At 37.2% G+C, this 27,595-nt stretch overlaps 1 protein-coding gene across 1 annotated transcript in view; it reads left to right on the top strand.

The window, feature by feature from the left end:
* Nucleotides 1-27,595, top strand: part of pth2ra (parathyroid hormone 2 receptor a) — a 55,771-nt gene that overhangs the window by 18,684 nt on the left and 9,492 nt on the right. Inside the window, exons 6-9 of the mRNA XM_053328671.1 lie at nt 4,009-4,162; nt 11,809-11,869; nt 17,032-17,098; nt 23,905-23,999. Coding sequence (XP_053184646.1) covers nt 4,009-4,162; nt 11,809-11,869; nt 17,032-17,098; nt 23,905-23,999 — 377 coding nt within the window. The remainder of the gene's footprint in view (nt 1-4,008; nt 4,163-11,808; nt 11,870-17,031; nt 17,099-23,904; nt 24,000-27,595) is intronic.

Here is a 27,595-nt window from a genome sequence, read left to right as displayed (position 1 = left end):
GTTCAAAGTCCAACTGAAGTAATGAGAAGAAAAACATGTATTTGAGTTTGAGGGATACTTTGACAAATATAGTTAAAAAGGGGTAGGGGAGAAATGTGGTTAATGATGTGCTGCATGTACATGTAGATTAACAGTAAACAGGCTACTTAGGTACTTAGGCAAACACATTTAAAGCGACAAATGAAGTACCATCCAAAGTACATTAGATCAAGAAGAAATCTTTAAGAGCCTCAACACTCAATGTTCCATCTGACAGAAGTGCTATAAGACTTGCAGGTCCTTGAAGTAACATATAAGTGCCTGGCAGACATCTTTTTCTTTTTTGAGATAAAGGCCTAGAGAAGGACTATGAAATGATGAGTGAGTACTCTTGGAGAGGGAGGTCTTCAAGTGGTTTTTGAAGAAGAGATTCTACCAGAGCACATTCATATACAATACTAGACACTATATTGATCAATCAAACTTTGTTTCTATAATATCTTTCTAACAATTTAAGTGCAATTGTAAAGTGCTTTACAGATGGCTGAGTAAAATAACTACAGTGGCTATACAGTAATGAGCACACAAAATAATGATGACACAAAAAAATGAAGAAAATGTGATGATAAAACCAATAAAATTGATTTAATAAAAATTAAACAAATAAATTAATTATATACAAGGCAATCAGAAATTAAATAGATACAGTAAGGGGGAATACAACATTTTCAAACATGAGTACAATAAAATATATGATTAAATGAATGAAATAATGGCCATGAAACATTTTAATCAAAAGCTAAAAGAAATAGCAGCTGCTGCCAGACCCTCAGGCAGACAGCTCCAACAGCTCAGAGCATAAAAATTAAAAGATGCGTCACCAAAAGTTTCTATCCTGCATTTTTGGAACAACTACACTCAGAGGACTTGAGGAGCTGTCCTGGTTTATACATTGCAAGCATGGCAGACATGTAGGCTGGTACGTGCTTTCAACAAAAATCAAATATTTTTAAAAATCAATACAGAGACTGACTGTCATCTAATGTCAGGACTTTAAACCAGATGTGATGTTTTCTCTCCTTCTGGTCCTTGGCTGCACTGTTTGAATTGCAACTGATATATTTGTGGAGACCAGATAGGAGAGCATTATCATAGTCCAGTCTGCTGGGTAAAAAAAGTGGACTGTCTATTTGTACCCCTGTTTGAAAATGTTATGTTATTGTACCTTGCAAACTCATCCACTAACCCCTCTCACTTATTGATAATCCATATTTAAATGTAGCCCACTTTTCTGTGCATCCTTGGTACTGTAATCATTAATAGCAGTTAAATGTCTTTATGTACTCTCAATTATAACCATTAAACCCTGTCTATACCTGGTGATGTTGATTTTCAAGCAATTACACCAACCAGTGCTATAATTATAACTGTAAATGGATCGTATGGAAAAATGGCATGTATTGGCCTGATCAATATTTCAAAAAGAGAATCCAACTTATTAGATGTACAGTGTCTCAGTGAAAAACAGCTATTTAAATTCATTGTTGGTCATTAATGGCTCTTGTGAAACTACTTTCAAGGCTAAGAAAGAGTCTGGCCTTCAATTTGTTGCAGTGGATTCATGTTTTCCAAAAGGAACTGGAGCTTGATAAACAGACGCCCTGAGGCAACATCTAAGGGACCTGCCCTTCATATTTGACCCACCCACACACCGCCTTCATACCCACATTCAGCAGCGTGCATGTGTCAGACTTTCCAATTAAGGAAAATCTAGAGTGTAGTAGTCAACATGTTGCAAAAAATGAAAAAAAAGCAGTAAACATACACAGTATAGTCCTTTTATTTTGGTTTTGCTGCAGGCATTTGCCCAATTTCTGATGCTGTTTTTAGCACTGTGACATTAAATGCATGTTTTTATGTTCCTTCTCAGTCTTTTGAAAACTTTGTACTGTGTTTAATGAGGTATTAGCTAGCATGGCATCTACTTAAGGATAATAAAAACATCAGTTATCTTAATACTGTTGCAAGAACCTGCTGCAAAAAGTCTCTAATCATGAAAAACTCCACAGGCAACAGCTTTTTTTTTTTTACATTACACCTCCATACAAATGTCCCACTGAGACTCTAATGAGTGAATTCAACAGACATGCTTATTTCTCAGTATTTCATTTAAAATTACCACATAAAGTAATTAGTGAGAAAGGGAAGAGCACTGATTCGGGCACTGAGTTTATGTCTGAATTAAAGCTACTCTCACAATAATCCCACCTTGAATTTTACTTTTTGACTTGAATTGTTTTTGTCATTGTAATAGAAGAATCAGAAGTTGCAAACTATGCACATTTGGATTTCTAGGGATCTGTAATTGGCATCACAGATCATGATTGCTTTTTTTGATTGTGATCAGAAATAATTGTTAGGTTACCAGTATGTCTGTGTCCCTGAAAGAGTAAAAGCAATTATTTTGTTGTCTGCTGAACCATATACTTTAATCCTTGCACTCAGAAACCTTTCATGAGATGGCACTGAAAGCGAGTAAAAGATGTAAAAATAACCTGAGCTGAGTATGTACTTGCTCAGCTTGACTAAAAACTTATTTCTTTCTTTTGTGATTTGTCTTTTAAGGTTTTTCACGTCTGCACCATGTTTTTAGATTATAGTACTAAAAAGGTCAGCATAGTGAGCATGTGCAATTAGCATGGAGCTAGTCCATTTTTACTAAACATACATGTGTTTTTGTCAACTTGCTAATTAATTCATCATGTTTGTGCAGACATGAATTATTATAATATTTGAGTTCTCACATATCTTCACTGCATTTATTCAGTGCCTCTGCAAAACAATATGTTGGCATACACAAACATCATGCACTCATGTCAAGGTGGGGCATTTTTAGTGCTACTACTGTATTTTTATTTTTTTTATTAATTTGCGATATGGATCCAGTTTCTGTAACATTAACTGTAGGTATCTAAAATATTAATGGGTGTCTTCTTGCTTCATGTGTTATAGATTATGACATGCAAGAGTCATAACAATGTGACTAGATTACAGTCTTTCACATTACTGTGATCATGATTCACTGTTATATTATATATGCTGCTGTGTTGTGTGTGTTCATGCATTTCTTGTGTGATTCATATTATTGAGAGTGCCAGAAGTACAGTAGTTGGCTTTAATGCACATATGTTGCAAGAGGGAATGCAGATAATTAAAACATCAATTATCATGATTGTGCATTCAAAAGTATAATTTGGCACAATTTGTTTCACAGCACTGTTTCCTTTTTCTCATATTTGCCATTTCTATGCCTGAGGCACCCTGCTGTCACATTACAATGAAGCTGAAAGGCATTTTATGTGTTGCACTCAATAATAAAAAAAAAAATAAAAAATATATATTTTATTTATTTTATTCATAAGAGCGTACTAATTTTCAAAAGGCTTTTACATTGTATCACATGGTACATTCTGTTGTTGCTACTAAACATTGAGTTTATAATATTTTTTTTTCATGGTATCATTATTTTGAGGTTTGTCTAGAGTCTCTTCAGATGAGAGAAAGATTTATCAGCCAGTCTGTTAAAGTTGGTAATGCACTTATCAAAACTCAACAGAAAAGTCAGATTATTCATAACACTCAGCGTGGATTAGCACACATTGATTCAGTTATGAATGAAACTGAACGCATACTAATGAGGCTCAGTCAGCTGCAGGTTTACCCTCCAAAAACCTGAGAACTGAGGAGGAAACTAGGAGGCAAAGAACCTGGCTTAATCCACTGGCAAAATCTCATTTACTAAAATGTGTGATGCCAAGTATGTAGTCGAGAGGCACGGTACATTAGTGAGTTGATTTGATGGCTTTAATTAATATGCATTATGTATTGATAGTGATTTTGTGCTGTGTATTTTTCTTCATTGATGTGCAAATTTATACAGTAAAGTGTAATCAGATGATCTTCTCTCTCAGGGCCAAGAGCAGATATGAAGTGGATGTGATAAAAGCGTTAATTTTTTTTTGTTGTCAGATTGGCTGCAAGGTGACGGTGCTGCTCTTCATCTATTTCCTGACCACCAACTATTACTGGATCCTGGTAGAAGGCCTCTACCTCCACAGTCTCATCTTCATGGCCTTCCGATCAGACTCCAAATACCTCTGGGGCTTTACACTCATTGGATGGGGTAAGCAGACAAAATATACACATCTCATATCACATATATAGACATTGTGCAGTATGACTAAAGGCAGAGCTTGAACTTGGCAAGTCAGTTTATCATTAAATATACAAAAATTACAATGCATTAATATATACAAAGCAAAACCTCTTTCTCCACCAATGCATTACACAGCGTTGACATCAACAACTACTGCATGCTGCCCTTATATATAATCATTCTATGTTTATAAATATTGTCTGGTGCATAGAGAAACTGAAAGCACACAGTCCTTAAAAAGCTCAATACTTCCTTTTTTTCTTTCAAAAGAGATTAAATGTCATTTTCCTACACATTACACTTTTGGATGCAATTATGCAGTTCTAAAATAGTTCAGTACATCAATTTTGATGCTTCATTATGAGGCGGAGCCGCTTGCACTATTTCTAGGTTTTGCCCCTGTCTTGCACACAAGTATGTGATAATGTTTGAAGATGTGAAGATTTCAACCCCAGCGAAAATGTTTTGTTCTTTTCTTTGAACTCACGTCAACACACAGGGGAAAAGAGGAAGAGGTTCTGTTTCTTCTGTATCTGTTTATATGTGGTAGTGCATCTGGAGACCCTGACACAATCTAAATGGCGGTTTGCCATAAATGACTGATTGTCTCCCAATGAGTATTATGTCAAAGAATATTGTATATTGTACTGTGACTAGATTAACAAAGATCCACTATGCCTTAAAGAAAATAAACCATTTTGATAATGAAGAGTTTAGTACAATTGATATCATTTTTGATGGACACTTCGGTGGCTTAGTTGTAATTTCATTTACATTGAATTTCTGAAAATTCACTCTAAATTCAATGTTATTGCAAATCTGGACTTGCTTTAGAGTTGCTTTCCTTTCTTCTTTTTTTTTCGGATGAGAGGCCACAAATCTTACAGTGGTTTGCAGTATGTCCTTGCTGAGCTGCAGAAGGATAAAAACACAAAGAGGAAAGTCTGTAATAGACTAATATTTCACTGGAATGTCTTTCCCTGGAATTGCATCAGGAAGGGATCACTTCTTAGTAAGTATGGGTCAGAGGAACAACTAAAGTGGTTTCAGTGTCCACACATTGCACACTGAAGTAGAAATAGAGATTAAAGTAGTTACAGAACAACTTGCTTCTTCTTCTTACTTGCATACGACACTCATAAGATGGGATGCATTTCTTGACAGGTTCAAAATAAGGTTTGCCAAATTTTTGCAGTCCACATATTGTGCTATTTTGGCTTGATTGTGTGAATTCAGATGGAAGGGTTAGTTAGGGTATTATATATTATAACAATTATATGAATATTTCTAAGCAGGAGAAAGGAAAAAGCTTTCAGAGATGCATACTGACAGTATCGATGTAGACATTCTCACATGGATGTGTTAAGCAGCTGGTCTTTTTCAAAGTGTAATTGTTTTTCCAATGATTCCAGCATCTTGCCTAAATTAGCTATTTGTTATTTCACATTGATATGAGATTGTGCTATATAAGCCCCTGACAAACTGCTAAATGAATGAAAATGCTTTTCCTTTCAACAGTAGCTGTCATCAATTGCTCATAAATCATTAGACATAAACCCTAAGCTGATGATTTTGGTTACATATCTGCATTTCCTCCACTCACGCTCCCATAATGCTCTCTCAGCCTCTTACACTCAGTTTCTCTCTGTTTTCTACATTTTCCTATCCCTTCCTTTTTAGCTACAGATAAGACGCAGCATTCATGTAAAACTTGTGTCTAATTAGCTGAATATGTGCACACTTATCACAAATTAAAGTTTCATTAATTTATCAGATTGACTATACAAAGGCTGCCATATTTGATGAGCTGCTTGGTGGGGGCGGGGGGGGGGGGGGGGGGCATTGGAGGGAAATTTCATCTTCTGTTTCTTCTAAAAATAGTCGAGCTTGCACATCCAAACTCACAGTATTATGCAATCACTACTGCTTAAGGAGCTGTGTATTCAGGGGACCACATCAGTCATTTCAAATGCATTATTGATGACAAAATTCAATTCACATCCCCTGTTAGTTTCCCTGTTAGTTTACCTGAATGTTGCAACAGTTGCATGAAATTTACAATAGAAAAAAATAATAACAGTGGAAACAGAACGTATTTGTATCATTCATCTTTGAGGGGATGGTTTTGTATAAAAAAATAATGTCTAGCTTTTAAAATTTCTGGTTTGTAATACATTTAGTCTCTCTCAATAGATGTCATAGTAGATCAAATTATATTCTTAGCTCTTGCAGTTACAGCAATTATCTTTCTTTTTTTCCCCCTCCCAGAGATGAGAGAAATTTAATTTTACTCTGGTGCAGTTTTATCTTTAATACCAATTGGAAGTTTATTTCTAAAACTGCTCTAGGGTACCATATGCTGTGTCTTTAAAAAGTGTATCGTAGATCGTTCTAAATCTAAACAGTTTCCCAATGGATCCAAAGAGCATGCAGTGCAGGCTTTGTCTGAGGCAGGTTTGCTATATTTATACACTAGCAGATTAAGACTGATTACATCTAACAGATCTACGCTGATAAAGAATTGTTTTATAAATGGAATCAAAGTGGAATCGACAATCGCTCACAAAATTTAAAGAAATTAATTGTGGAGTTTCTTGAGAAAGTTTTGTTTCTTGACTTTATAATAGCTTTAGAAAGCACAGCAGCTCCTGTTATGGTTATTCTTTGTGTGATATGAAAGTATTGAATGCTGGTTTTGTCCATACGCTGGCAGAGAAGGTTTGACAGAGGACACCCATTTGTGTTTTTACTTGTTTGACTTTGGTAACATCCACCCTTTTTGGTTGGTGGTGCGATGTTTCATTTGATCCCACTTTGATTACAACATTCGCAGCCGTGACATTTATGTACATTTGTATGCAGATGACACACCGATGGTTGTATCAGTCAAGTCTGAAACTGATTAGCAGATATAAAAGATTAGATGTCAACAACCTTTCTTTAATTAATTTGCAATTAAATATAATTTTTATCTTTGGCTCTGACCTTCTGCATCCAACAATTCTAGTAATCACTTCATTTACTCTGCAAATATCTCCTCAGATTTTGAAATACATATCAGCAAAATAATCCAGTCTTGCTTCTACTATCTCAGGAACATCGTGAGACTTCAAGTTTGAGTTTTACAGATACTGAATCCATCATACATTTCCTCTGGCCTGCTGCAATGATCTCTTAACTGGCATAAATTGATTCACACACTCCAAATTGTACAAAACTGCAGCAACCAGACCCACCAACACAGACCGAGATAACGGATCATATCGTTCCCCTTTTAATGTGCTTCACTGGCTGCCAGTTGGTTTTATCATTTATTTTAAGATCCTTCTCATTATATTTTAAAGACCGTGTAAAGTGAAATCAGACATTTTCTTCTAAACACATTAAATAGGTCATAAATGTATTTCTAAAAAAGGTGTAAAAAGCATTTCAACCATTTAGATTGAATTGTGGAGCTAGGCTTCACAAACTGTGTTTCAACATTTCTGTGTCAGGATTTAGTAGGCGGGTCTGAAATCTCCGCCGCGTTACGTAACGCGGCGGTAATTATCATAAACCCGCCCCTGCTGCTGCTGCAGTATAAATACATTCAGCGCATTAGCCTCAGTCGTTTTCCAGCTCGCTCTCAGCTAGCTAACTAGTCATGACTCCTCCTCGTGTGTGCATCTTCACTGGAAGTCGGGATTTTTGAGCAGTCCGTTGTGTCTGGTTAGAGGTGCCGTACCGACCGCCTCCCTCCCCGGCTTACGTCCTCTCGTCCCGCCGGTGCTACTGGCATTACGTGCCCGCCACCGACCGTCTCCCTCCCCGGCTTCGTGCCCGCCACCGACCGTCTCCCTCCCCGGCTTACGTCCTCTCGTCCCGCCGGCAGCAGGTGCTACTGGCATTACGTGCCCGCCACCGACCGTCTCCCTCCCCGGTTTACGTCCTCCCATCCCGCCGACAGCAGGTGCCTATATCACCGCCACCGACCGTCTCCCTCACCGGCTTACATCCTCCCATCCCGCCGACAGCAGGTGCCATCATCACCGCCACCGGCATTATGTGCCCGTCAGAGAGTGTAAGTAACGTTATGTGCTTATAAGTTATAATACTGTACATTTAGGCAATTAAATGCATTTTGCTGAATGCGCAAATCCTGAAAGTGATTTTACATCATGCACCCTGTCATGCCCGTGTAATGTTAGCATGCATGTAATCGTGACATAATTTGGCCTTATTCCCTGAGCGTCATCCATCTGACAACACAATGATAACCGACAGGTAATATTTTATGTGCACCAATATAGCTATGACAAGGAATTATATGTAGACTGAGGTTTTACGTTTGTGTGTAATGTAAAACATGGACCGAGGGACACCTAAAATGAGTGTCAAAGTGGCTTCCGAGGTACCCACGAGGTATGTTGTATGTATGTATGCAGTGTTCATGATGACAGCCTAATGTCTCTTTTCCTTATTCCTGTTTTCTTTTCCCATGTACAGGTCTCAGTGTCTTCCTCCAGCATATCTGGCAGCCACTGTTCCTGTGACTTACCTTGTGCCTAGACTTGGGCGGTATATATATTTTTTTCAAGCCTTCATAGCTTCCAGACATTTACCTTGGTGTATGGTATTTATTACACATTCCTGGCGACTAATTTCCGTGGTGACTAAAACATTTGAAATTAAACCACTATAACAGTATGAAGCACTCAGAAAGCACCTTGGTATACTGCAACACCTTTATACCGCCCAAGCCTACTCCTGCCTCAGCCAATCTCAGGACCAGAGCTCCACCAGCCTCCATTGTAAAAGAAGTTGTGACACACACAAATATATCATTACTCAATAATACATTTATTTTATATTGGACACATTTTATAAACAAATAACAATATAAGCAAGCAATAAACTATAAATAATAAAACAATCTAAAGGGGAGGTTTAAAACCTGTGTATTCCACATCTTCATCAGGGTACTCCTGATGAATACAGAGGACAACACAGGAGGGGATGACAACCCGGTTGTCCTTTCCCAGGTATCCCCAGCACCAGGACACAAAACTCCTGTAGGCCAGGTAGCGAGCACGCCTGTAATAAAAAATGTAGAAAAATACTTTGATTTATATTTTTATGTATGTTTACTTTTGGTATGTTGTCCTCTGTGTAATCAAATTTTACACTGGAGCTGTCTTTCACAAAACATTGACATGTGTTGTCTTTTAGAAGAACCTATCTGAAACCAAACTGAACTTATTTGTTTCCCTCCACATTTTTTGTCATGTCTTACAGATTGGGACCTCAGAAGATGAGTTTGATTCATCAACCTGCAGTCTACCTCATCATATTGGCTAAATGGATGGACAAGAAAATGGACAGCAGTTTCCAAGGAATTTCCACGACCACACAGCTACATTTTCAGAAATAATAATAATAATCTAGTGATTGCTTGTATAAATGTCCAATCATGTGCATTCAGTTTATACATCTATATATCAAGGTGATGTACATGTTGGTTGATTTACTATGTAGTGAAAAACAGCTAAAGAATGAACTAGTATTTATTGTTTGCAATCTGTCCAACATGAGAGTTTATATATAGCTCAGGAAGATGAAGGATTAAAATGGATACAGTCAAGCATCACTCATGTGCTTTGAGTGTAAATGAAATACACTGTATACATTAGTCAACTATAATATGATTGTATAAATGATGTAAGTTTATTCCCGGGTACTAAACCTTACCTGTCTTTGAAATGCATGTCATTTGATCAACACAAGTGTAATTTATAAATATCTGAAATCAGTAAAACAATTATTATATTGTCTACGTTACCCAGATCTTTCCTTTTCCGCCAGTGGTCCACGATCTGCCTGATAAATGTTTAGGGCATTCTGCAGGGAGTAGGGGTTCAGGCAGACCGGCTCCAAGCCTGGATGAAGAGTCATGCAGCGTGGCTCTTCAGGCAGCTCTCCACATCTACTCTGAACCTATAGGAATATGTGTAATAGGTGTTTTAGTGCTAGACATCTAGTATGCTGCTGCATATGTATTCATTATTTGAATTATTATTGTGAAAAACAGTTTTCATTTACATACAGCATTCAGCTCCTTGTAGCAGACATGTTCAACCTCTGTGGGCATTGTTCTGCATTCTCCACATGTGCACCTGCACAAGTACATTTTTAATCACAGTGTGACAAATGTTGACCATTTCAGTTGTCAGTTCAGTATGAAGCCTGGTTCAGCAAAATGACCTAATCAGTTGAAGCATATTGTCTTATTCAGCCTGTGTGTTATAATGATGACATTCAGCAATCCACAAATTAATCAGAAGACAGGTAAGTAACTGACTAAGTGAAACTGGCTAGTGTTATATTTAACTTTTTTGTAGTCTAATTAGTTACCTAATGCGTTTCCCCACATTTGTTGAATAGTGTGATCTGAAAAAACGAGTAAAATGCCTCCTTTCAAACCTGGACAAACTGAATTTACTTGGGTTTACCACCCACTACACTTAAAAACAAATACTAGTACTACCTTTATTAGGTATAAACAAAAGGAGTAATTAAATTAACGAAACAGTAATAAAAATCAAGTGTTTAATCTGTGAACAGACAAAACAATCACAATTCTTCATTACATGAAACCCTAACGTTTTTAGCTAGTCAGTGGGAGCGTACCTCGGCAGCTAACTCGGTTGCTAGCTCGGCGTCAGTATCCCATAGCAGATAGTCAGTAATACATATTGCTAACTTGCATAAATAGGAGACATACATTACCATTCTGTTGCAGACTGTGAGGCACGAGATTGTGCATGTTCATTGTCTGACTCCGAGTCAGTGTCTGGCTCTGATGGCTCAAACATGTAGGGCTGGGTCACTGCAATGCTGTTAGCGCGAGCGTCCATTGCTACTGTTGCTATGTTACACGGAGGCGGCCTCCTTCCGCGCGTGGGTGTGTTTCCAGCGCCTTCAGCAGACACGCCCCCAGCGTTTGACTGCACAGAGAAGTGCTTGATTTTTCATGATTTTAAAAGATAATTTTACATACTTAGACAATTTTTCTAGCATTCAAATTTGGAAGGATGGTTAATAACACATCTGTCTGTGATGTGACTAACTCAGAACACAAATATATTTTCACTTTACACGGTCTTTAAACACTTCATGTCCTGGCCCCAGACTACATTACTGAGGTACTGTCCCCTTATTGATGTGTCTGTTCTTGGAAATGACAGGCTCCTTTTCGGGGTCTGTGCTCATGGGGGCAACTCAGGACTTGTGTCAGCTGTATCACACATTACATTGAGATGTATTAGGAGGGAGGGTGTTGCCACCTTTTTCGAAGTGACGGATCCAAACACTGTTTTGTCATTGAGACAAAAGTTTTACCCTCTCTGCCCACTCCAGTAATTCTTGTACAGTCCCAATAGGGGAATTAAATACCGTGTCCATAGAGAGTCTGGTTCTGGTTCTATGAAAGATGCTGCCAATATGAGTGGTTCATGTGTCTTTACTTTCTTAATATGATGTGGGAATAGGGGAATGTGAATATCACCTGCAGCATATATCAGGTAAACAGCATCATGGGGACAACTGTGCTCATCATTTGTTTTGTGTACTTGCAGGTGTTCCAGCTCTTTTTGTGGCCCTGTGGGCGATTGTGAGGGCAACGCTAGCTGATGCAAGGTGAGAGCCCAAGTTGCAGTTTGTTTATTTACTGGTGTTTTTTTACACCAATAAAGTTAAATGAAACCATGATTTGAAAGGGCACCAATATTAAATATGAAAAAGTGTGTGTGAGCATGAAAGTAAACGTGAAAAAGAAGATAAAAGAAGATTGTTAGTGTATAGGTGTGGTGACATTTCAATCCTTGAAATCCAATTAAACATGCATACATCTCAGATCTGTCAAATGTCTCTTAGAGGAACTTCTTATATATACATGCAATGTATATATTTTTTAACCTGGCTGCAGAGATTTCCTCCCTTTCAGCAACCACTGCTGATGCTAGGTGATAATGTATTCATTGTTATAGAATTCATCCCAAAGGTGTTGGATGGGGTTGCGGTCAGGGCTCGGTTTATGTAGGCTCTTAACCACCAAGCTCAGAAAAAGAAGATTTTTGTATGCTGGTTTTGTTCGAGACTGTCCAAGAAGATTTACAGGATCAGTTGTTTATGTAAGTCCCCCCGAAAAATATATCTTCAAGTTGAAAGAAAGTCCTCTAGTGGCCACAGTAATTATGACCGTAAAGAAAAATTATAAGAGAGCAAGAAAACAAAAGGCTAGACATAAATATTGAATTATGAGAGAGCAGCATAACATAATGATTTGCATTAAAACTATTAACAGAACATACATAGTGCAAATGAAAGATTCAAATTTAAAGTGCTTTAAAAGAGCTCAATCATAAGCACATGAAAAGAGGAACATTTTTAATCTGGATTTTAAAATATTGGGGCTGATTTCAGTTCTGTTGGTAGTTTGTTAAAGTTGTGTGCAGCGTAACAGCTAAATACTGTCTCACCATGTTTAATCTGAACCACGATGACAAAGGTATATCAACCTTAAGGAAGTAGTCATTTTAACCCAAACAGTACATTTAGGTGCTTTTTTCCTTGAAAACAATCATATGTATTGTTCCAGGAGCGCATGAATGAACAATATCATTTAAATCATTCAATTAGGAAGACTTGTTACTTCATCAATGGGGCCATTGTCATGCTGAAACAGAAAATGGCACTCCTCATACTATCGCAACAAAGCTAGAAACACAGTATTGTCTTAAGTATCATTGTATTCTATTTGGCTGGAAATATTGAGCCTTGCCTTAACTATGACAGCCCCAGGCCTGAAGTACACAAAGATGCACATACATTAGGCCACAATGTGTATTTCAGACATAACATACATAATTATAGATGCAGTTCAGGATTTCTACTGAAAACAGAAATCTACTACGGTTTAATTTGTACCAGTAAAAAGGTCTGGCTCCATTTGCATGAAAATCATCAAAGGTTTTGACCCCTGCGCTTGAGTGGTGGTTTTCATAAATTCACATGTAATGGTATTCCCTGCCAAATATGACCTTCCTCTGCCTGCCAATAGCTGTTAATAACATTTATTATTTGGTTCACTCTTGTTCAAAGATTGAACATAACCTGCCGTACTGATCCTTCACAAAGGTCACAATATGAACAACTGAAGAGTTGTGAAAGGGCAGCTCAAGTGAAATTACAGGATCCATTTTAAGCAGTACTGTAAGGTTGGACTTTAAAACAGATTGGTTTGGGCTAAGAAGCAAAATGCTGACTAAGGACTGATATATAGGACTGATATTGTTTCCAAGGTAGTTGCTTATTTGTTGGGCTTCAAGTTTTGGGATGCTTCATTATGAATTTGCAGAAATGTAACACAGCATGCTTGTTAATGCATAAAACAGTGCTCTTCCCTGCATCCACAGGGTCATCAGGAAATTAGCAACATCTAAATATCATTATCTAAAAATGATATTCTTCATCTGTGTAAACAGATGGTGGCTTAATTTAATTTCCATGAATGTGACGTATACTAAATAGTTGTGTCCCAGGATTCTAGTGTTCACCACAACCATTGGTGCTCTAAGATGGAAGAAAAGACAGTTTTAAAGATAAAAAAGTCAAATTATAGACACTAAAGTGCAAGGTTAGAAATAAAGAGTAATAGATATACATTATAAGCACACCAATTCCTACTGGCGCACTTGCCTTTCCATAAAAGTTAGTCCAAATACATATTTGTGCAAATCACATTAAGCTTTGGTTAATACATTGTGTTGAGTTAAATCTATTGCCAATACTATAAAAAGTTGTTACAAACTCAGAGCACAGTGTAATCTTCAATGCAGCATGCTACACCCTCACATAAACAGATGCACTCAAAATAAATACCATAAATAAAAGCTGAAAAGATCAAGATGTGCCACTAAAAACTTCTCAAAGTGTCATAGATTTGCCATTCAACAGTCAAACAGTATTGAGCAGCAATGAACTTTAAAAGCTGTCCTGATTCAAAACAAACTTTTCTACATGCTCTCTCAGGAGGCATTTTGTCAATAAGTGTAGATATTCTGAGCCTCTTGGTGAAGTTTAATTCAATAAACTGAATAAAGAGACAGCAAGGGATGGCCAGTAATTGTAATAAACTATTTTCTCTAATGTCTTTCAGAAGTATTCAAACTAAAGATTAGCACACATTTTCACAACTGATGCGTAAAACTCAACTATACAATAGCTTTCCTTGAAAATCCAAAATCCACTTTAAGTCAACACTGCTGTCTCTGTTGTCAAAACTGTCAGCAGTCTTTTCTCCTGACTGTCAGCTCCGACCCACCAGCAAACATGAGCAGAATGTGCAGATACAGAAACGGTCTTTTCCAATAGTCCATCATAAACCTATTTAATTTGTGTATACTGTCAGGTCTCAAGGACTCTTGGTGGGAAGAAGTAGTGACCTCAGTAACATCGTCTATCAGGATTATTTTCTGTAGATTTGGAGACAATTCTTCTTTATACACAACAAATATATTTGTGGTTACATTTTACCCAGCACAGTCTGTGTCAGTGACAAGGCATATTATTTATTTGATGTTCAGGACCACGCTCTGGTGTATGAAGATCTGTTTGTACACAAAATGCACCGCCACAGGGCTCAGGTGAATTAAGGTATTTGCTCTGTAAACAACAGTAAGAGCCCTGAATATGGGAAAAGAGTTTGTTGCTATTCTCCTGGTAGTACAGCAGAGTTCAATTTACTCAGTGACCTAAAAAATTGAAAGTCTGTTTACAGTGAAAAACAGAGCCAGTGCGGTTGAAAAAAGTACAATAGTACGGTAACAATGAATAGTTTCATAAAGCTTGTGTTGAGAGGAACTATAGTAGCTGCCAGTGTGTCAGAGAGAGGTGGAATCAACTCTGTGGTAGCTAAGGCTGTGGTTACACTTCACCTGAAGATTCATAAAGTTATACTCCTTACTTACATGCCATTCCCCTCACATTACATTAGGGATGTGTGTGCATGCATTGGTTTGAAAGCATACATAACATGCAAAGTGCACACGTTGCCAGGGTTGAAGTCTGCTCAACTTGAGATATAGCTGCATAATCCTATTTCCATAATCACTAAAAGCCTGAAACAACTGCTCTGTGGAAAGCTATATGTTTGTGTAGTGATGCAATATTTCCTTTGAAGTTTACAGTGTTGAAAAAAAATAATTCATACCTTTCAGAGTAACACAGACTCACTTTTATCTTCAGTAAATTTAACATATACCCTCTTCCAGTTGCATAAATTTGTGAAAGGTATGAACGGCGGTTACACCCATGTACAAAAGGAAAAAAGGAAATACAAAATAACTGAAAAGTCAATTTTCCATGAAAAAAAGCAAGCCACTAAAAAGACTTTCTGTGCTGCAGTTATGTCACAAAATAGTTTACAAAAACATGATTCATTGAAAACCTGAAACAGGAAGGAAATGGAAGCACTTTCACACACAGTGCTAAAATGTTCTTTAGAATATATGTAAAAATGGACTGAAACATCTAAAGAGAAAAAGCAACTTTGAAAACCTGACAGTAAGTTACAAAACAAAGACTGTATAGATTTAGTGTCTCTCTTTTCCATTTGCCATGAACCATTCAGCTTCAGAATATAAATGAGGAGCAGAGAAGCGGCATGCACAGACATTTAGAGGGGACTCCCACACTGTGTTGTCCCCATGCCTCCCCCTGATGTTGGCACACTATACGAAACACAAATGCACAACATGCCTTTTCGTGGGTGAAATACTGATTTGATGATATACATACAATACACATAGGATCCAATTTAACAACTTTACAAAGAAATATAGAGACAACGCCTCTTCAGGGGAGGTTGGATATTTCAGTAATGATTTATCGTTGTCTGGCTGCTGCTTTGAAACCAGGTTTTAAAAGAGCTACTTTGCTTCCTCCCCTGTCTCTATCTATCACCCCTTGTCACTGTAACAAATGCAAACCTGCTTCCAATTAAATATCAAATAACATAGACAGACTACATTGGACAGAGACAAAATTCCAGGTATGAATGAAAGCTAAGCAAAAGGATGTTATTTTCATATTCATAATTAATATTACATAATTTCCATTCAGACCACAAAAGAATAAAGAATAGTCTACTTCACAGCTGGCTAACATATTCGCTGATTTACTTACACATTCTCTGTGGTGTGACAAGCAGACACCCAACGAAGCTGTCGAAATCTTTATGAGTCAGTTACATCAGCCTTTCCGTCAAACACGCAAAGAGACAGACTGCTCCTTTAATGTCAAACGCTTACCAGCAGAAATCAGCAAAACGTCACACAGGTATGAACTAAATGGAGATACAGGAAACACAAAAAAGTAGGCATGGATGATGACATTTAAGCAACTACATGTCAGTTTGATGGAAATTCTCCACTTCTTACACAACAGAGTAGCAGCAGTGTGTGACAGAAGTTTGTTTTTTCTTGTCCTTCTTTTATTTCCCTCTATCTCTGTGTCTCTTTGTGCCTCGTTTCCATTTAAGATTGTGTCTTAGCTAGATTGTGGTATCTTCTCTGAGATCATTATTCTGATGCGTATCACAAATCCCACGTTATTTAATCATTTCTAACCAAAATGTTTCTTTTTCGTGCTGAATTGAATCATTTATTTGGTGCCTGCTCAGTCTGTCCCTGCTCTTCCTCTTAATAATATCAATCTGTTCCTTCTTCCTTCTGTCTTCCATTATTTTCTTAACTTCATCTTTTTGTCTCCTCTCCTCTTTATACTTGTAACCGCTGCAGGTGTTGGGAGTTAAGTGCTGGAAACATTAAGTGGATCTATCAGGTTCCTATCCTGACAGCCATCGGGGTAAGACTGTGAGACTGTGAGTGAGTTTGCTATTTGCTATTGCTTAGTGTCAATGTAGCTTGAGAAGTTGCTTAAGAAATATGTAATTACTGAAGCTACAGCTTTTTAAAGATTGAAGTGTGTATTAATCCTTTTGATATTGGTGCAGGTTTGTCAACGGGCCTTTGTGCGTGTGTGTGTGTGTGTGTGTGTGTGTGTGTGTGTGTGTGTGTGTGTGCGTGTCCTAATGAGCAGGTTGGCACTTTGCATGTCATCCTCTGCCATCATCAGCATGTGAATATGTGTGTGTGTGTTAATTGGTGAATCTTGACATGTAGTGTAAAATGCTTTGAGTGGTCAGAAGACTAGAAAGATGCTATGTAAATGTAGCACATTTACCATTTATGATGAGTGAAGGAGGGATTAAATGCAGATACAGAGAGATTCATCTGGCAGAAAAAGTCTTTTCTAACTCATCCAATTTCTTCTATGGCTTTTCCCACAGAAGCTTGCATGACAAACAAATCTTTTGTTTTGCTTTTCTAATTTACCATCACCATGGGGATCTATGGGATTTGCTTGTGTAGTATGCTGCGTTTAACTTGCCATGCTAATGTAGCGCATTGCTTGCTCACAGCTCTAGTCTGGAGTTTTCTCACTATTGATCACTGGTGTTTAACTGGGATTAAGTTAAATTAAAAGACAAACCCCTGCTGTAATTTTGACCATACTGTATAAAAAGTTTTCTGTCAATGGAATTTTGAGGTTATCTTTGGGAGCTTCAGTTTCGAAAGATGTAATTCATGAATTGTTGCTCATTTCCAGCATGGTGCAGGATTTTAATAATATGAGAGGGTTTCTGCAGGAAAAATGGTTAGGCCCGGCAGGGAGTTCAACTCAGGCTGCCAGGCTTGCAAATACACTAGTGGAAGTCGGTTTTATAACTTGGTGACTTAATTAAATAAGTTAATGAAAAACTTTTTATTACTTGGGTACAAAATTGGCTGCAAGCATTTGTGGATGTTCAAAATTCAGAATTAGCAGCGGCAAGCACATACAGCGCCATCATATCCAATATCAGAGTAATATACCAGATAATTCAGGGAAATACAAACTCTATTGTGAAGGGATGATTAGCTGGACTAAACGGTAGGTTGGTCTTCTGTCTGGCTAGAACGGGATTATGTTTTCCTTCTCCTTCTTAATTTAGTTTTCTATCACACTTTTTTCTTATTTTCTTTTGCTGCTTATTTCATTTATTGTGTGGATGTTTTCTGTGTCTCTTCTCCAGTATGAGTTAGCTAATGTAAAGAGTAAACACACACAATGAGGCAATCCCAGGAACATGGCTGCCTAAAGCCTAATCTCCAATCTCTGGCGACCAATTAAAGTTGGTCATTACTTTATTTTTGTGTTTATTTCCCTATCACCTGAAAATGATTTTTAAGCATTTACTTTTACTGTATGCCCCTGGAGACTAATTGGTTGTATTTCTACTCATTATTTAAACTCCCCAGATGGGACTATGTATTCAAGTGCTGCATTTTGTGCTATTATTGTGTTATATGAAAAAAAAAACTAACCATGAAAAAAAACAAAAAAACAAAAACACACACACACACACACACACACACACACTTGAATCATACACTAATTGCAAACCAGGAGCCTCTTTCACCAAACTTGAAACCTGCAAGCTGCAAGCTTTAACTTGCAACATGAGATAATTTCCTCTGGTCATAATTAATAATTCCTTAATCAATTAATTAATTAAATAATTGATTAGTTAATTAAGAGAAACACATACCTGCAACCCATGCATGAGCATCTAAAAGAGACTTGGGATTTTCAAATTTGTCTGCATTTTGGAAGTGACTATTATTTGTGAGACAGAATGGTGGCATCATTTCCAGTCAGTGTGCTGCTCTTTTGTGTGTGTTAGTAAATGCAGTCCCAAGCTACTGCTCTGAGCCTGTGCTCTTTGACAACATGTCTGCATTGCTACCCATACTGCTGAAGCTAGATTATATTTACCTGGCTAGCTGGGTGTATAATGTTTTGATTACCATCCAAAATGTGACTGCAGCAAGTATTGAGAAATTTGGCACATTTATATTGAATAAAACAAGATTAAAGCATGTTTATATTCCAGCAAATAAGGTATTTTTCTACTGATGTATTTTGTTAATTTGTTGTTGAGTGTAGTAAACAGTGTGTAACACCACTTAAGTACCTAAGCAGCATGTTAACAGCCGCAGCTGCAGTCCTTTGTCTTTTATCCACACTGGATCAGTTCTGGTAAGTGGAAAAAAGGAAAAGACTTGAAGCTCTGGATTGTGATTGCAGTTGAAGACATTGAGTGCAAGTGAAGCGTGAGCCCTTAGGTGCTTCATCCTAGACACACATGCATACTGCATACCAGCTCTATCACATGATAAATCATCTATATTGGATAGTTTAGTAAAATTATGTTCACTGGCAAAGTTTAAACATTTAATAATGGATTGTATTTATTTCTACATCTCTGTATGGTAACTACTGTATGATTAATGTAGTTTAAAGGTGATAGATCTTTGATAAAAAAAAAAAACATTTGATTAAGGTTAAGGAAATATTGCAGATATTAGATAGTAGATTGTAGATATGTGATAATTGGTGAAACACTGGTGAAAGGGGGAGCCCACCTGATGACCGAGGGCTCACACCACAGAGCTTAATCAGTTAGACTTATGTGGGTGTGATTGCTAGCCATCATTCTCATGTAGGAGGCAGGGACTCTCTATGCTCTTGAGATGATAGCGATGAACTCAGTGTATTACAGACAACGACTTGTGACAGTAATAATTTCCTCAACTCTAACCGATTTTGGTGGTGGAGGGAGATTTGATTTGACCATCACATTAAACGCTCCAACTAGTGTGAGTTGGGCGGTGCTTGGTTTTTGCTTGTTTTTTTCAACAGACATCTCTTCCAATTCATATCTGATCAGTGCTGCCTAGTTTTACACTTCCTTGGTTCTGATGCAAAGCTTAACAGTGTTAGTCCTTGGTGCTAATTGGCTAATTATTAGTCCCCCTGTGGTGCTTATCAATTATTTTTTCAACCAGGAAACTGCTGTTTCATGTCATGACAGGTACATTCAAAAGGTCTGGATACAGAAGATACTGATTATCTTATTTTGGGGGGTTAATATCTAAAGCACCCACTTTTTAAGATGAAATGCTGTGCAAAGGTGATTTATGTAGCCATTGCTAATCACCATCAACCAGCCATGAGTCTTTGTGTCTACAGTACAGAATGGGCATAATAACAGAGTGAACACACCTACAGATCTGCAAGCTGCCACAGAATAGATCATAATGAACAAATGTCTTCCATGGAGGCTAACCAACATAGGTTATCAAGTGGTAGCAAACCAGAGGGATGTGAGCATGTTATGTGAGTGTGTTTCTGACCCAATTACTGTGCTGGCTAAACACCTACACCAGACCAGGGCATAACCAAAAAAAAGCTGATAACATCTGAGCATAGTGTAGTTAACCCCAAGACAGTACAGTAAGTAAGAGTTGGTTGAACGTGCTTGTTTTTAATGATCTCTGCTTTACGCCAAAAAAAAGAGGAAGGAACAGCATAAATAACAAGTGCTTGGAGACTAGAACAAAGAAACTGTGAGGAGCAGAAAGGAAAGATCATTAAAAAGGCTGCATTATTCAACTTTTTCTTTTCTCAGAGAAATTACTGTATGCAGACATAGCACTCAAAATATTTCCCTTCTACTCAATGTGAAGAAAATATACACTGAAACTGGAAATGAAGAAAACTGTTGTGAATCCCTTTAATTCAAATTCAAACGACCATTATGACATGAAACAACTTTATTTATTTGCCAATGCAAATGTTGGAAATCAAACAGGATTAGCAACAGTCTCTGTGTCTTTGATTTATACTGTACATATGTCCTATGCATGCTAATGATTATTATGTCTGCTGTTCAAATCATGCATTAAGGCAAGAGAGAGAAAAATACAGTGTCTTGTATCTTTCATAAAAGCTTTGAAATCATGACAAGACTACTGAAAAGTGATACCTTTGTAGAAAACATGTTCTGATATCAATCTGTGCCGTACTGAATTAGTTAAATTGATACGAAGCTGTGACTGGAAATGTGGACTGATGCACTGTTGGCTGCAACAGATTGTCCCCTGCAGATACAGAAAGAGCTTGGACCTGCAGAAATAGGAGCAAAGGCTTTAATTGAACTCTTACAAGTCCTCATGCACATGTGTTGGAAATTACTTTTAATGACTTCGACAGTGTCAAAAGATTTTGCGAACACTTTATCGAGTCCTTGGTGAGAAATCAGATTTTTGTATCCAACAGTTATGAAATAGTTGATAACTTCACAAACAGACCAGTCTCAGGTTTTTTCCAGCCATGCCAGTGGTGTGGCTCTATAGACTGACATGTCTGCTGATCAGTCGGTCCATCAGACTGAAAAACTATTTGATTGATTACCATGAAATTTTGTACAGACATTCATTGTCCCCAGAGGATTAATCCTATTGGCTCATTCACTAAAACAACCTGAGTCAAACCTGGTAAAGAGTGGCAGTGAGTCAGAGAGAGACTGAGGGTGTTTTCACATCTATAGTTTGCTGGTTTTGGTCCAAATCAGTGGATGAGTTGCTACTTTTTGCATTTTACCTTTGGGTATGTTTGATTTCACAAAGATTTCAAGCCAACCAACATGTATCAACAAAAGCTGCGTAGGAGCTATCACACCATTCATTGGTCAGAAATCTGGTAAAGATATGCTGCCTTGTATTCTGTTGCTGCTTCAGGTCAATCCTCCATTTATGTTTACAATACAAAGCTCTTCCTCAGCCTGGCATGCACCGTGCAGCTGACTGTGGCAGCTTTGGATTCAAGTTGGATCTCACAAACCGTACTAGAGTTTGTTTCTTGCCAGAATGAACCTACCTCTTCAAAAAGGTCTTGGTCCAGTTGTTTTGGTCAGTTCAGTTGAATTAAACAGTGTGAAAATGCCATTAGATGTTGAAATTGCTGTTTGTCTGCTTGTTTGTTTTGTTATTATTATTATTATTATTCACTCGTATTGTTTTGAATGATTGGATGGTTTTTTGTTGTTGTTTAGCATGGAAGTGATCGATAGCGTCTAAAAATTAAAAAATAAAATAAAATGAAAGGGTAAAAAAGGGGTAGGACTAGAAAAGCTCATTGCTTGATCCTGCACCCATTCAAACAGATATTTATTGTTTATTGTTGGTTGTATGTCTGAAAGAGGAAAGTAAGAAATGGGAAGAAGAGGAGAAAGGGAGGAAGGAAGGAAAACAATGGAAGGAAAATATATGTTTGTGTATGTGTATGTATATGTGTATACAGTATGTATGTGTATATATGTGAATGTATATGTTTATATGTATGTATATGTATATATGTTGGTTTTTTTTAAATGTTTTTTTTTCTCCTATAATTTCTATTTTGCCGTAAACCACTGCCTATTTGTTTTGTTTCACTATTTTAACATGTTGGAAATAAACTAAACTAAAAGTGAACCACCTGTCATATAATGTTAGTAATGATACTAGAAGTGACACCTCATAAATTCTGCATGTCAAGTGTTGGCTGTGGTTCTGTTTACCTTGACGTGATCATTCCGCATGGATGATAGTTTTAATAGTTATCAGAAGCATTATTTCTGGATCTTCTGGGTCAGACAACACTTTCTCATTATCACATATTCCAATTACAAGTGAAACATTCTTGATACTGACAAACATAATCCCAATAGTTAGTTCTATTCTTAGTTCTAGAGGAGTAAAGGAAACAACACAAGTTTCTGACACACTTGTCACATATGTGACTGCAGGACGACTCTCTCAGTTTGAAAACAAGGCCATGTCTGGATTAAGTATAGTACATCTGTGACTATATCCTCATTTAGGCTAATCCAAGTGGCACACAGGTTTGGAAGGATTATATAGATTCAGGGGTCCAAAATGATTGCAGAAGCCACAATTTGCATTTTTCAAATTACTTAGCCTCAGCTTCACCGATGTCTCTGGGAAGAAATCCCTTGACTTGGCAAGTCTTTTCTTAGCCGTTTTTCAACTGCCGAAAAATAAATTGACTTTACAGTCACTACCCTACAGTAGGTCACTCTAAGGCCTCTAAGGTTTTTTAATATGGCTGTTGCAGTACTATGCCTGCAAGCTTTGAAAACTCAGTTAATCCTGTTTTGTGATAAATATACTTGAGTATGATGTAACAAATGCATTATGGTGTCTTAGAGAATGAGATATAGACAATATGTTAACAATATGTTAGTATGTTAATATTTCTGTTGCAATTTAAAGATGAAACCAGTGGCATTTTTCATTTGGGGTTCACAGTTCAGGATAGTAAAACTAAAATTGACCTGTGTGTGACCTGTGACAGTCCATGTTTGTGAATAATGTTTTGTGTTAATGTGATTCTGTACCTTGATACTGTTAAACAACAATGGGATTACGATTGGAAAAGCTCCAAACCAGATGTTATGCGGTCTTAGTCATGGGCCAACAACATGTTGAAGTCAACAGATTTCAGATGTCAAAGCAACATATTTTATTTTATTTTATTTAATGAGACAAGTATTTAGATCCACTCTTGAAAAAAGCAGATTTTGTCAAATCCGTCAACATTGTAACAATGACAATTAAGTGATTTATTATTGTTCAGATATGTCAGTTATAGTAACAGATAAGAACAGTGCTTACATTAACTGCAAAGATTAAGAGTTTTCCTACTCTTTTCTTCTGTTTCAGCTCAACTTTATCTTATTTGTGAACATCGTTCGAGTATTGGCCACTAAAATTCGAGAGACAAATGCGGGGAGATACGACACCAGGAAACAATACAGGTTAATGCTATGTCTCTCTCTCTCTCTCTCTCTCTCTCTCTCTCTCTCTCTCTGTGATTGCTCATATTCACATTTTCCTAATGATTCCTTGTTTCAGGGTTTGTTTGTTTCTTACCTTTCTAAAACAGCAAAGTTCTGGACTCCTATTGTTCTCAACCTTAAAGGATGAGGCTGTTGCTATTCTGTACAGTATCTCAGATAGTCCATTTGAAGACATAAATTCTAAAAAACGGCTACAGATATTCATTTCAGTCATTTTAAGCATTGTAGTCTTTCTCTCCACATCTACAGCTCCCTCCTATACAAAGTAAACAGAGATATCAGCATTCACACATCACTGTATACTATAACTTCAATGGTGCTCAGCAGCACACCTACACAATGCTCCAGATCTCAGTAAGTAGGCATACAATACACCGCCTGACATACGAGTTTAAGATTTACAGAAAACACTAAAGAAACAAAGAGTGAAAACAAAAGAATAAACCAAGGAGAATGAGACACATACAAGAATGTACAAGTTGATACAGCAAGTGTACATGTAAGTATTTCAAAACAAAACGGGTAAAGGTAATTGTTTGTCACATAATGTTATAGTGTTATAAACACATCAATCAGTAGTTTGTTTCCCTTATTAGAGCACAGCTCACGTAGGGGATTCATCTGATGCCATCGATGTCTGTGAATATACCGACAACACACGGCTAAGTATTTTCCTAAACCACTTGGGAAGGAGAAAAAAGGGAGAAAATACTGCATTTGTTGAACTACTTTCAGGCGTGGATTGGTGAGATAATGATTGGGGATGACTCAATACACAAAGCACAGGAAAGAAACTTGTCATGCAACAGTGCGGCTCATGCAGAGGAATTAGTGGATATACACACACCAATTGTTTGTATAGGATCAATTCATTGTTCTTTTTGTCTTCATCAGCCGTATCCTTTGGACTTAAAATAAACTTTGCTTAGTGCTAATCCCTCCGTCAGATTTAAAATTAATTCAAATGTATACACAATAACATCCAATAGATTTGAATCCCAGCCACTTTTAATCAAATACGACTGGATGCTATCTACACTCAATTATATATATATATATATACACATGCAGAGCTCATGCAAATGAGTAAGCACACGCACAAACAGACATGCCCTCCCTAACCTGTAATCGTTAGATCCCTACAGCCCTAACCCTAACCCTCTCTACAACCCTAACCCTAAATCAAGACTTACCTCAAAATGTATATTGTTGGGACTTGCATTTTGTCGTGAAAAAGGGAGACGAGTCCCCACACAGCATAAGATATGCATACAGACACACACACACGCACATGCACACGCACACGCACAGACACACACTTTCACATCTGCAATTATCAGTATTATTCTGCCCTGCTGGAGCTGGCATCAATGTGTCAGATAAAAACATCATAATTACAGTGTATTTCCTAAGACGAGCTAGTGTTTTGAATGCTGCAAAGTAGACTGTTTTGTGTAGATGAGCAGACTATTAGCCAGAGAAGATGATAGTGATCAGGTGCACCAAACTGGGAACCAATGCTGAGAGGTGAATGCAGGCCAATAAAGCCCTTTACATACATCTATGTGAACTCAGAGAACCAATAAAGAAAGAAAGAAAGACAGAAGAATACAACTTGCAAAAAAAAAAAAAACAGAATATTTTAAGCAGTATTTATTGAACCTACAATAGATGTACCATCACAGTTTAGGGACCTACTGAACTTAGCGTGGTTTGTGCTAACACAGTTCCCCTTTGCAAATGAGAAATGAGTTAGCAGTATTAAGGAAACACTTAGTATCTGTTGTGCCTCCAATTAAAGTGGTTTATATAAAGTAGCTAAACTTTTTCCTTAATAAGCTAAGAAGGAGAAAAGGAGGACACATGTATCTTATAAATCCATTATAATTTTATCAATCTGTTCAATGCTATATTCTGTTGGGAGACTATTGGGAGAAGATCCTTCCTCTGTTACTCTTCCTGAGTTTTCTTCCATTTTTAACTGCATTAAAGTTTTTAAGGGAGCTTATTCTTATTCAAATAGAGGATCTAATGACAGAGGATGTTTAACTGCTGTAGAGATTGCACGGCCCCCCTGAGGCATATATGTGATTCGTGATAATGGTGTATAAAGTTTAATTTGACTTGAGTTGATTGTTAACTATATGATGCAATAGGATGTAAATGATGCAGGATTTTGGAAAAAAAAATCCAGTCAACATGTTTAAACCTCAAGCTGTATTCTTGAGGTGTGTTTTGGTGTGTATAACTGAATGTAAAATTGAGTCTGTTTACAAGGGAACTCCACAGGGCCACTTTAATTACATGTAAATTCAGATTTTTCAAATCATAAACCACCTAGACGTTTACCACAGATGCCGTGGAACCAAGAGAGAGACCCAAGGAGGAAAAAACATGAGCCAAAACAAAAATGGATTGAATTTTAAATTGAGGTCATGCTGTTATGTTGCATATTTCAAAGGTAAAAAGATCTAAAATTGTCTGTTGGATCACATCAAATCATCCCTGTTTTGCTTGGCCGTTCATTGTTTATGCTTAATTTTCACACTAGCAGTAATCTGGAAACGCTGAGAGGAAAAACATGGAAGGACATTACTATTATTCTGTGTGTATTTGGCATTTCATTTTTAGACCTGTGTGTTATGATTTTGTTTTTGTGTGTGTGTGTTGTGTTATTAGAGTGTGTTGGTATTTAGCACTTTGGTCTTGTGATTTGAATTAGCTGACAGAATTGATTATGGCCTAGCTAAATTGAAATTCACCGTGACATTAGGGCTGTCACACAGTATTACTATCACAGCTGAAGGGAGCAGAGGACAGATCAGTTTCTTTCTCCAAATGGAAGACTTCTTGAAAGATAGCAGCCTGCTGGGAATTGCCGCAATTCTGCACCGATATCTGCTTCAATCAGTGACTAAAAGCAGATATGTTGAATGAATGAATATGGTCTGCTTTCAGGTAGTTTTAAGTTCATTCAGACCTAGTCCAAATTTCTCTTTCAACACAGAAAGTTTTTCACTGTGCAGCCACAATCAATTGTTACCGTTTCCTTAGACTCTACATGGGACTTTTTACATTCCCAGCAGAGTTTGAACTGATACACCAGGCTTATCTTCTTTACAAAGCACTTCCTCTCTTTTCAAGATAGATTACCACATGAATATTGAGCTAAAATCCTGGCTTGAACTTGTAGTGAAAGTTAATAATCCAATCCTTTGTACAAACAAACTCGGATAAAAACACTATTTTCCAATCAGGAACGTTCATCTCTGACAGTTTGCATGTCGTGAGCTGCTGCTCGATAATTCCAGATTATGGCCATAAATTAAAAATGTGCGTTATTTTTTCAGCACGGCTGTCTTTGTCTTAACTGTGCTTACATGATGGCTGTGTGGCACTGTGTCTGAGATTTTTATTTAAACATAAGAGACATGTATGCAGATGCAAGTAAATAAACCAGTTAGGAAAAAGATAGTGTGGTCTGGATGTTGGATTGTGATTGGCTACAATATGCAGTGATTTCAATTGTTAGAAAAATACATATTCAATATATG

The sequence above is a fragment of the Scomber japonicus genome, chromosome 11 (genome assembly GCF_027409825.1).
Source record: "Scomber japonicus isolate fScoJap1 chromosome 11, fScoJap1.pri, whole genome shotgun sequence".
NCBI classification, from domain to species: domain Eukaryota; kingdom Metazoa; phylum Chordata; class Actinopteri; order Scombriformes; family Scombridae; genus Scomber; species Scomber japonicus.
This window is presented reverse-complemented; position numbering and strand designations above follow the sequence as displayed.